Source organism: Ornithodoros turicata, chromosome 1, assembly GCF_037126465.1.
Source record: "Ornithodoros turicata isolate Travis chromosome 1, ASM3712646v1, whole genome shotgun sequence".
NCBI classification, from domain to species: domain Eukaryota; kingdom Metazoa; phylum Arthropoda; class Arachnida; order Ixodida; family Argasidae; genus Ornithodoros; species Ornithodoros turicata.
In genome coordinates this window covers 79,721,885-79,734,186 of record NC_088201.1, presented here as the reverse complement: position 1 = coordinate 79,734,186, position 12,302 = coordinate 79,721,885, and the positions used below count along the sequence as shown (strand labels likewise).

Below are 12,302 nucleotides of genomic sequence, written 5' to 3'. Positions count from 1 at the left end.
CAACGTCACCTCGAGCGTTCGCAAAGATCGCCCAGGGTGCACTATTTCACGCGCAAAACATTCCGCTAAAATAAGCAGGCAGCTGCACAGGACGATGCATATCTGTCTGCGAGCATTTGCTTAAAGGAATGATCAAAAAGCGCGCTTCTGGCAATGTATTGTCAAGTTTCTGCACAGGTACGTCGCCATGATCGGCTTGAAGTCAAGAAAACATTGACACAACACGATTATATGCGCCAGGTCCCAGTTGTATTCGATACATTTAAGTGAGTTGAACATAGAGGCATGTCATTTACATTTTGAATGACGCTGCCGGACAGCGCAGGCGCAACCGCTCGGCGATGCACAATGGAAGTACGGTGTCGCAGAGGCAAGTGTACGCATGAAGAAAAGAAAACGAAAAATTGCCTTGCTTTCGCTTCTACTAAATAGAGGTATATAACGTCGTTAGACAAAATATACAAGCTCACAGCCATTAAGGTACCCATCAAATTTCATACTGGTAGCAACCAAGCTTCCACGTGGTGCTGCGAGAAAAAAATAAGAAAAAGTGTGAAACATTAAAATAAGCATACATTATATACATGCAAAATCATGACGGTCACATATAGGGCAAAGTTAGAAGGCAATTATCGGCGGACACATCACATGGTGATAACGGTACATCACAGCCATCAGAATATTTTACATCTTTTTACCGCTACAATGTCAGAAAGAGTTTAAAAAGTTGATACTAAGAAGAAGAGAGCGTTCGATTTCCCAAAACGCGAACCTGAGGGGAGCGCAGTATCTGCGGCGCTGTCTTTTCTGTTTTTAAAGCAGGAGTCACCAGAAATGTTCTTCAGTCTCTTTGGTGGTGAAAGCAAACCTTTATTTTGTAGATGATTTTATCAAACCCGTCTTGGGCTGCTGCTTATCAGAGGAGAATGCGTGTTGAACTCTGATAATTCTCCTCCCTTTCTAGTTTCATTCCTCCTCCCATTTACACGTGCTCAAACGTACAGTCGGCTTTCCTACATGAGGAAGTGTCGTTAGGCTAAGCCCTCTTTAAGTGCGATGTCTCACATTTTAGTCGCACTTTCATGCCCTCGGGAACAAAATTGGCTCGCTACATAACTAAGACATTCACTTTAGGTTCCTAACATGGTCCCGCTAATTGTGAAACTGCAGTGGAAAGTAACCTAAAGCGGAGAGCTTTTGATGTATAGGACTGTGAAATCACGATGGAGCGCGAATTTTACTTCTGTCCCATTGGGTACAATGTGTAAGATTTCAAATGCCGGGCGGAACAAAAGCCTTTATAGATATACGGATAATTCTTTTTCGGCATAATTTCTTGAATATAGATCTCACAGGATCCAGTGTGGAACCAGTGAAAAGTGCCGACGTCTTCCGCCAAAACGAAGTTATACATTTTTTATGCATTGCGTCTATGGGTGTAATGCAGGCGAAGCACGCTTTAAGTTTTTGTCCGCGAATCAGGTCCGTTAGACGAAACCATAATGGACTTCATGCACTGTATGAAGGGTTCCCCGTCGTACAACCCCATAATTCCCACACACATCGTGGGAGCGACGTCTGCGGTATGGCAGTTTATAGGCTGGTTTACAATCTGGCGCAAACTATCGTCGATCGCCGTCCGCGTTCCGCGCCGCCAACCAGGGTTCGCCACGTTGCGTTTCACCGACGTCTGACAGGATTCGGCGCAGCGCGACGACGGCACTATCAGGTCATTTTCAGAATTGAATTCGTAGCGGAAGTCATGCGTAGCAGTATGTCAGCAGGCAGTCTGGTAGTACGTAGCAGTCATGTCTGACAACGGCGTACGTGCATACACGAATCTGACAAAAGACAAACCGTGTCCCCCATTGTTGGTACCGTAACGTTGTCCAAACATGAACGCTGAACGGAAGAGGAAAATTGCCCAGATTCTGGCCTACAATGGATGGAAGCGTAAAAGGAAATTCGCAAGATCGTACCCCAGACAGAACACTATCTCCTGCGGACGTCCTAAATAGATCCCAACGTCCACGTCCTGAAATGGATGTCAGGTGGACATCTCTGGGATCTACATGAATGGACGTCACTAGCCGTACATCCGTTGGATGTATCGTAGCGGTCGTTTGAAGAATTGTAGTAGTCCCCTAGTAGGGTCCCGGCCGGGATATTACATGGAACATTATCGCAGGAGAGAGAGAAACATGGCAAGGTGTGTCGCGGCGTGAGTTCGACTTTCGATGAACCAACTGAATGCCTCAAACCAAAATCAGTAAGAAACACAGATGTTACGTCATAGTGAGTTAATACGCCAAGCAGTTCTTTAGTCCCCCAGTAAACCAGAAATATCCTAGGTACGTCCCACAAAGGTCGCACACGTCGCACATATCCACCACGTCTATGCGATGTTACCTGTACGTCCACAATGTGACTTCGAAAATATCAGCAAACCACGAACGTCTAATGGACATCTAGAGGATGGTACACCGTGGATATTTTGGATATCTAGTAGACATCCGGATGTGTCCAGCTAACGCGGAATGGATGTACTATGGATCGTCAGAAGCTCATCCATAACTGTATACATGGATATCTTCTGGATGTAACAGCTGGACATTTGCACATCCAATGGACGTGCTTGTGAGGCATTGCGACGTCTAATATACGTCCTATCGATGTTCCTACTGGATTAACGGCAATATATAGACCAGATTGCAAATGTACTTTTTCTGCGATTTTGTGTGCATGAACAGCGGAAATGACGTAGCCGTGGCCGTACCCCACCCGACACGGCTTGGGCATTTCTCAGTAGCCTCTATTGGCGTACTGGATGGAACATATACTAAAGTACCAATAGTTGCGGGATGTTTGTTAAGTGTAGTGGGGCCGAAAACGTTTGTAGCGGTGACGAGGAAGTGATTCTGTAATTAATTCGTACGTCTGCAATGAGTCAAACTGCCCGCTAACATTTCTGATATTCCTTCCCGACAAATATTCTGTTTGTAATTCAGGCTATTGTCTATGATGAGGTTACCTACTGAGTGGAGCTGTTAAACTGACAGGTTTCCTGTGTTGGTGGAAGAGTGCTACGTAGATACTTTGCAGAGAGCAGGACGCGAACAAATGGAAAAACTTGCTTTTACTTGTTCACCAATTTCTCACGTCCTCGCAAGATAGATTCGCTTTCTGCTAGCGCTATACGTAAAAATTACTATCGAATTGACAATCGAAACAACGTTTCGTAAACGTATGTCTATATTATCGTATGTTAATCCGGTAGGAACATCGATTTGACGTATATTAGACGTCGCAATGCCTCACAAGCACGTACGTCCACCGGATGTGACAAATGTCCCGCTGTTACATCCAGAGGATATCCATTTATACAGTTATGGATGAGCTTCCGACGATCCATAGTACATCCATTCCACGTTAGCTGGACATATCCGGATGTCTACTAGACATCCCAAATGTCTTAGACGTTTGGATCTTTCTGGTATGTCTAACAGACGTTTGTGGTTTACTGTGAAGTGTCTTACTTTGTATATCCCTGGGACATCTGGTAGATGTAAAAAGAAGACAGCAATCGCGCGTTATTTTTCGGCGACATCTACGACACGTGACCGTTAGTGGCATGACGTAAGCAAACGGGGAAAATTTTGGGGTTTACTACGTTATTTACCAAGTAATCACACTATAGGCGGTAGCTTGAGTTAAAAACACGATAGCTGCTAGGATGGGGTGTCAGGAACGTCCCAGTAAACCACGAATATCCTGGAGACGTCCAAAATGTGTCGCAGACGTCGAAGACGTCGAGACATCCTATGTACGTCCCATGGATATTCTTGATTGGATTAAAACTATGTCGCAGATGTCACAACTGTAGCTATGTTCCATGGACGTCACATAGACGTCCAGAATGTCTCCTCAAAATATTTTAGTTGTTGGGGATATCCAATTCTGTATATCCCCTCTACGTCCCAAAGAGAATATCTTGGGTACATCGAGATTTGGACATTCTGAGACGATCGCATCACGAACCAAAAAGTATGTGCAAACCGGGGCTGAATTACGTTTATCGGAAACAAAGAGCGGTCCTGTGCAATATTGCAAGATTTCGTTCCTTCCAGAACTGACCGTCTATGTTACGTTGAGCACTCATTGAGAAAGAGGCAGAGATACGGAATTCTGTGGCACTCTCCAAATTTGACTTTGGATGAACCTACTGAGTGTCTCAAACCAGAGCAGTAAGAAACAGAGTCATTACCTTGTTGCAGAATTAACACACCACGCAACTCCTCACTTGACTGCTGTTTTTGTAGGTAATCGCATTATACTTAGGCAGCTGACCATCCGTTTTGTTTCGGAGGCGAGCAGTACCCTCGCATTCGCGGAAGTTCGCGCGACAAGCAATATATAGTATTTGCTTGCTCTTGGAAAGGAAATGCTAGTACCTTTCAAATATTTTTGGACTGTGAGCTTTTCCATTTCTCTGTTTGCTTTATTTAAACCGCCGCGCTTTGTGTTCTTTATGGGAAAATTCCAGAAACAGGCATATAGGAGAAACGGGGAACGAAATAGTTATGTGGTGGCCACTCTCTATATGTACGGGTCCGTTAATGGTGCCGACACCAGCCCACCCAAGACTCCTACAAAATGTTTCAAGATATGCATGCTTCAGTATATTGTATTAGCAGGAAATTTGAGTAAGGCTCTGCAGCTAGATAGCTTTGAAGATGATAAACGCAACTTCAACCTTCCAATAAACGTCCATGCGGCGTCTCGATCTCAAAGCTGTCAATATCCCATGGACGTCTACTGTACGTTTGTGGGATGTTCGTGGAATGTGAAACAGGGGAAGATTTTTTCGTCCCCTGGACGTACAGATGATGTCTATGGGATTTCTGGCATGCTCCCTGGGACGTTCAGACCTCCGAGTCAGGACATCACATGGATGTTCACTGGACGTCTCTGGTTTACTGGGGTTCGCAGGTATAAGCTGCCCAGTAAACCAGAGACGTCCAGTGAACATCCATGTGATGTCCTGACTCGGAGGTCTGAACGTCCCAGGGAGCATGCCAGAAATCCCATAGACATCATCTGTACGTCCAGGGGACGAAAAAATCTTCCCCTGTTTCACATTCCACGAACATCCCACAAACGTACAGTAGACGTCCATGGGATATTGACAGCTTTGAGATCGAGACGCCGCATGGACGTTTATTGGAAGGTTGAAGTTGCGTTTATCATCTTCAAAGCTATCTAGCTGCAGAGCCTTACTCAAATTTCCTGCTAATACAATATACTGAAGCATGCATATCTTGAAACATTTTGTAGGAGTCTTGGGTGGGCTGGTGTCGGCACCATTAACGGACCCGTACATATAGAGAGTGGCCACCACATAACTATTTCGTTCCCCGTTTCTCCTATATGCCTGTTTCTGGAATTTTCCCATAAAGAACACAAAGCGCGGCGGTTTAAATAAAGCAAACAGAGAAATGGAAAAGCTCACAGTCCAAAAATATTTGAAAGGTACTAGCATTTCCTTTCCAAGAGCAAGCAAATACTATATATTGCTTGTCGCGCGAACTTCCGCGAATGCGAGGGTACTGCTCGCCTCCGAAACAAAACGGATGGTCAGCTGCCTAAGTATAATGCGATTACCTACAAAAACAGCAGTCAAGTGAGGAGTTGCGTGGTGTGTTAATTCTGCAACAAGGTAATGACTCTGTTTCTTACTGCTCTGGTTTGAGACACTCAGTAGGTTCATCCAAAGTCAAATTTGGAGAGTGCCACAGAATTCCGTATCTCTGCCTCTTTCTCAATGAGTGCTCAACGTAACATAGACGGTCAGTTCTGGAAGGAACGAAATCTTGCAATATTGCACAGGACCGCTCTTTGTTTCCGATAAACGTAATTCAGCCCCGGTTTGCACATACTTTTTGGTTCGTGATGCGATCGTCTCAGAATGTCCAAATCTCGATGTACCCAAGATATTCTCTTTGGGACGTAGAGGGGATATACAGAATTGGATATCCCCAACAACTAAAATATTTTGAGGAGACATTCTGGACGTCTATGTGACGTCCATGGAACATAGCTACAGTTGTGACATCTGCGACATAGTTTTAATCCAATCAAGAATATCCATGGGACGTACATAGGATGTCTCGACGTCTTCGACGTCTGCGACACATTTTGGACGTCTCCAGGATATTCGTGGTTTACTGGGTGACATGATTTGCAGACTCAGAAATTAACTGTAAAGACGTTGTCACCGTTGCAAATGTGATACGCCACGCTACACTTGACGAACGTACTCCAACAATTTTGTATTTCAGTATATGCTCACTCTGGTATCTCTTGAAATCCGCGTACGCGGTGGAGGGGCCAAAAAGGGAGCACATTTATTAACCTGTGGTCTGCATTGGTCTTGGATTATGGCCGAAAGGTTGCTGTGCACCCCTCCACAAGCGGGGTGTGCTGCCAAAAGTAGAAGCCTTTTTGTTTAATTACTGTGTGCCGCATTTATCTGCTACAGAAATCCACCAATCAACTATCAATTTCAAATTGATTCAACACAAAAATAGCATAAATTTTAAAATATCCCCTGAACATCCAAATATCCAAAATAGATGTCTATGCGACGGTTCTGGGATGTGAAAACAGTAGGAATCTGGCAGTCGCATGGATGTACTTTCTACGTAAACGGGCTCTCTGTGAAGCTCCCATGGATATCCTAACATCCAATTTGCGATATCGCCAGGATGTACCTGGGATATATATGGTTGCTGGGCCAGTACTGGTATACGCACTCGCACTAAACTTAAGCATCTCAACCCTTTAGTTCGACTCACAGGCAAACTGGACTCTCGAATTTGTGAAAGCTCGCGAGACAAGCAATGTATAGTATATGTTTTCGCTTTGGAAAGGTATGCCAGTGCCTTTCTAAATGATTTTCATGGTTCTAAGAGCTTGTATATGTGCGTCTCTACTTTTGCTTTTTAAAACTTCGTGCTGATTATCCGTAACGTAAATGCGAGAAGCAAACAAAGACGATCAACAGAGAAAGAAAGATGCAGTGGCCGAAGCTCAAGCAAAATGGCAGAAAAAAAAAACGCCTAGAGGACTAGTAAGAATCTGTCCGCTTACGCAGCAACACAATAAAACAGTATCAATAATAATGAGAAAATGCAGGGCCCTGAGCACGTACGCAAGTAAGTCCGTGCAACGTACGGGCATCTCCGTGTAACTTCCTGTGCGGACAAACGACGGATATTTATGGGAAGTCCAAACCGTGGCCACTCGGAGATGTGGGGGACGTCCGTCAGAAAAATGTCTGTCTCCCAGGGAGATCTGAATTTACAGGAAAGGATATCCCCAGGAACACCACGGGAAGTTTTGTTCCGTTTGGATGCGGGTTATCGATACTGAACGTACGGTGTACTGTGAATTTCGTTAGCTGGTTCAGGAAATGCGAATAGCAGACCCGGAGTGCCACTTTCGCTACTTTAGGTACGTGTTGCTGCACTCATGTAAAATGTCCAATGTACAAATGAAGGCGTAACAGGCACTGACTTTTTCGCAGGGTGACTAAAGCAGAGTCTGATGGCTTCTGGACCTTGCTCAACCGTACGTAACACACCCGCCGAACCATGCCCACCCAATCTGCGCAGACGAACGTCCCGCCGTGACTCTGAGGCGTGTTCTGGCTCACAGTCGTTTTGATATGACTTGCTCACTGTGGTGTGAAGACATGTAAACCATTCTTTAGTATACACAAAAATAATTTATTGAGTTGATTGCTCTTCTCAGTACTCACTTGCCATACACTCGTATGCGTGTGAATTATCTCACATTTCTCTCATATGATTGTGGGTATGATCGACAATACATTTCACGCAGGTACCTGTCTGCTGACAAACTACAAGGGATCCATAGCCATGAGCTACCGAATGGGCACTAACGGTCTCGAAGATATTGGAAGAATGCGATGCCAATTGGAAAGCACTGTTTCCACTCTACTTGAATGACACATCGCAGCTGGACTGGAACCTAATCCATCAGCAGTTCATAGAGAAATGGAACTTTCGTGACTGTGCAGCTGGAATAGAAGGAAGGCACATCCAGTACACATCCATGCCATGTACAGAATTCTTAATGGTGTACGGTGGCACTCCCGGGCGGTACTCCCGGGCGGTGCTCCGGTGCTCCGATCCATACGTTTTTGGAGAAGCATCCATTGTAGATGGTTTCACTTCAAACAGTTTTAATTTACCACGTGCAACAGATTAGAAGGCGACGAAGGGTTCCCAAGTCATTTCTCATTCGGCCCTTCCCAGGCCGAGGGCTTCACAACAGAAAGAAACTGTTCAACTTCCAGCTCTCAAGGGCACGAAGCGTCGTGGAGAATGCATTTGGAGTGATGGCTACAGGGTTGTGAATTTTTTATCTTCCCATCATTGGGGGAGAAGGAGCTAAGAAATGCAGTTGCCCAAACCTGTGTGTGCCTACATGACGTCTTTATGGGAAGCAGTCACTACTGCCACTCCGAATTTCTCTACAGTGAAGGCACTCTTGGAAATTTGGTCTCTGGGGAGTGGCACTTAGGTTGCAATTTTGCATCGGCCCATGCTGCGATAAAGAAGGAAAAGCTAGCAGATTACTTTACGTCAGAACAAGATGCCTTGCACCGGCAGGATGACCATGTGCGTAGAATGAGATCTCAGATACATTTACACGTTCAGTTAGACACCGGATGAGATACTTGGCTGGATTGGACTCTTCTAGACTGGATGGATAAGTACTGCCGTTATTTTGCATTGATTGAGGCGCTCAAGTCATTAAAATGAAATTGGAAGTCTAATTGCAGACTGTCATGAAACTCAATGTCAAAGAGAATCTGCTGGATTCTCATTGCGAGAGGTTGTTTTTTTCTTGGTTAAAAATCGCCCAAAGGTGGCAGCAACATAAAGCCCATAGTGCTCGTTTTCTGATGTCTCGTTATGGAGACAATTCATGAGGTCGGCATCAGTTTCGTTGCAGGCGTCACTCTCTTTTTGCTTTCTTTTCTTGACCAGTGGGAGGCGTTGGCAGTGGGTCAGCAGGAACACTGCTTCCTGTATGATGCCCACTGAAGAGTTACCTAATTCAGTAATTCAGGCGGTAGGCTGTGCGGCAGGCACTACATCACTGCCCTATCTACATTATATCTACAGGGTGTTTCAGTTAAATCCCCGGGCTAAATAATTCGCGAACCGGTGCACCAATCGAATAACTTTCTTTTTTACAAGTATCTGTCCAATACCGCCTACAAGATGCGCACCGCGTGAATGAGCGGGAGGCGCTCATTATTTAAATAAAAATGCAAATGAGTTTCGTAAAAAAGCGTAACTTCTGAAGCAGGGCGCTGTCCGTATTAAAATGGGTACTACCCCTTTTGGGACCTTCAGTGGACACCTTTCAGAGAAAAATCTGCCACCGAAGCGGGTCATTTGTTGCAGTAATTCATTGGTTTCGGTTTACGTATTTTTGTCGCGGCTGGTCGCGGCGAAGCGCAAAAAGACGCTCTTTCACTCCCTTATACATCAATGAATTACGTCCTTACACCAATGAATTACACCAATGAATTACGTCCTTTTGCGCTTCGCCGCGACCAGCCGCTGCAAAAATACGTAAACCGAAACCAATTAATTACTGCAACAAATGACCCGCTTCGGTGGCAGATTTTTCTCTGAAAGGTGTCCACTGAAGGTCCCAAAAGGGGTAGTACCCATTTTAATACCGACAGCGCCCTGCTTTAGAAGTTACGCTTTTTTACGAAACTCATTTGCATTTTTATTTAAATAATGAGCGCCCCCGCTCATTCACGCGGTGCGCATCTTGTAGGCGGTATTGGACAGATACTTGTAAAAAAGAAAGTTATTCGATTGGTGCACCGGTTCGCGAATTATTTAGCCCGGGGATTTAACTGAAACACCCTGTATATGTATATATAGGTGCAGTGCTGAATAGGTGCCCTGTCAGAAAGTGGAAGAAAATAGGAGGTACACTCATTCACACTGTCAACATATTCACACTCATTCACATGGTTGGTCGGCTCATTTGCATAGCAAAATTTGGCAATTTATATACGTTCGCTTCTCGGGATGTTTAATGAGGACGATGGATTGGAATAGTGACTAGCTGGCAATTCTGATGCCTCGGATTCCCCAGAAAACATTATTCAATAATGAAGTTAAGTTTACAACATTAATGAAGTTTAGGTAAGATGGTCGTCCACTAGTTGGATAGACTGTCCTAAAGGATATCCGCACGGCCGCATAACCTGCCTGCCAAGATGGCATCAGCGCTTTTGCTTTCTTGGCGTGCCTGCTAGTTATTAATTTAGAGTTGGCAGCAACGTATGCCTGATGCTCAGTTTCAGGTCAGCGCGATGCCCTACGAAAGCACAATGGACATCTTTGTACCCAATAGTGTATATTACGCCCAAACTCTCGGTACAAATTAATGAATTTCATTACACATATTGCAGATATATCGGAAGCTAAAGGCATGGAGGCGCTACGAGAAATAATGAGGGAAGTGGGCGTGGCGATGTGGCCCGTGACCTCCACAAATGTCAACATCCCGGACTGGAAGAAGACGTTCACTAAACTCGTGGTAAACATTGGCCTATCGCCACTACTCAATTTGTTCGTATCACAAGACGTGCGAGATGTTACCAAGTATGTGCTGGAGGTGAGTTGGCCTGACGTAGTCACGTTGTTCGTGTCTCTTTGTATGGCAGCGTTCACACTTTCTCAGCTGAAGTGCCGTTTAAACTACAGGCACTGCCCTTTGCTTGTTGTTTCGGAGCGGCCTTCCGTAGTCTGCGGGAAGCAATACGTAGGGCATGCGTCCCGAAATGCTACACTGGGCCGCGAGAAGCGTCCATCAATACGGACGAACAGGGTGCCCGAAAGGGAGCTAGTATTCAGGCACTCTACGAAGGAGACGATGACACGAGTTATGTGGGTTTCAGCAAGTGTTCCATACTGATTAAATGACAGTATGCCCAGGAGGTGTGGTGTGCCTTAGTGGTTACCCACAGAAAAGACACCCACAGACTGCACCATTCGCCTCGTTCCACGAACTACCGTCAAATTTTGAGCTGCGTGAGCAGTGGCTAAAAGCAGTGTCACGAGAAGGTGAGAGAAAAGACAAGCCATGACACCCTCCTTCCGGTATGTGGTTTGTTTGTTGTATTTTCAAGAAAGTCACTATAAACAGGTTACACTTATTAAAAGATGAATATTCCACCCATGTGTTGTGCCGTCAAACTTTCCGTGGTGCCGTGACCACAAACATCCTCCGACTATCCGGACTCCGACGTCAACTGTGCTGCAATGGGCCATCCTATGATATGCTCACCCACAACCGGAGTAAAATAAGAGAAACAGCACCTCTGTCGCAGCAGAGCTGCCATAGCGTGGAAGGAATGGCATAGGAGCTGAGCAATCTCACGGCTTCCTAAGAACAACAGAGCACAAAGCATGGCAAGCGTCCTTGAACGAAAACGCCTGAAAATGCAGCTTAAAAGGCTGCAAAACAAAGTGCAGGAGCTACAAGGAAAACGTGATGGAACTGCTCCGAAGCTCTGGGAATATGAGGACAACAAGGCAGTGTGCGCTTCGATGCAAATGACATCCTTTTCTGAACAAGACACAATGGCTAAGTTTATTGTGCAGCAAGTAGCAAATTTTGACCTCAAGCGGCCAGTACGAAATGCACCTATGCTACGAGAGTGTTTCCCTCGGAAAGCCTGCTCAGATAAAGGTTATGAGCACGCTATATCAAGAGATCACATGAAGCTCCCGTGTACCGAACTACCCAGGGAAATTTGCTGGCCCCTCATCGGGAGAAGTGAGAGTGACACCGCTGATCACTCAGAGGCTAGAGGATGAAAACACGGAGCTGACATCACAAAAATGACCTGATCTGTTCCATTGTCATGGATGAGATGGTCATCCAGAAGAGAATTGTATAGAACATGCGGTTAAACAGAATTTTGGCCAGACATCCTGCGCATGTAGTTCTCTGCAACAAGAACCTACTGCAATGGCGAACAGACTCCAGTGCTCCGTGGTATTGCGAAATCATGCGTCATACATGTGCGTTATTTCTTTACGAGCCTAACATACAGAGAACATGAGACAACTGATGTTATGCCCCACTGCTGCCCTACAGCCCGACAGCTGGCTAACCTTTTCAGTGACTTCCATCTTTCATCATACGGAGAACCTTTCCAATTTCTCAGGGGCAGG

The 12,302-nt window shown here is 45.4% G+C and overlaps 1 protein-coding gene across 1 annotated transcript in view; it reads left to right on the top strand.

Moving 5' to 3' along the window:
- LOC135378428 (neprilysin-1-like) overlaps positions 1–12,302 on the top strand; it is a 98,432-nt gene that overhangs the window by 7,765 nt on the left and 78,365 nt on the right. The window contains exon 4 of the mRNA XM_064611459.1: positions 10,532–10,737. Within this exon, the coding sequence (XP_064467529.1) occupies positions 10,532–10,737 (206 nt within the window). The remainder of the gene's footprint in view (positions 1–10,531; positions 10,738–12,302) is intronic.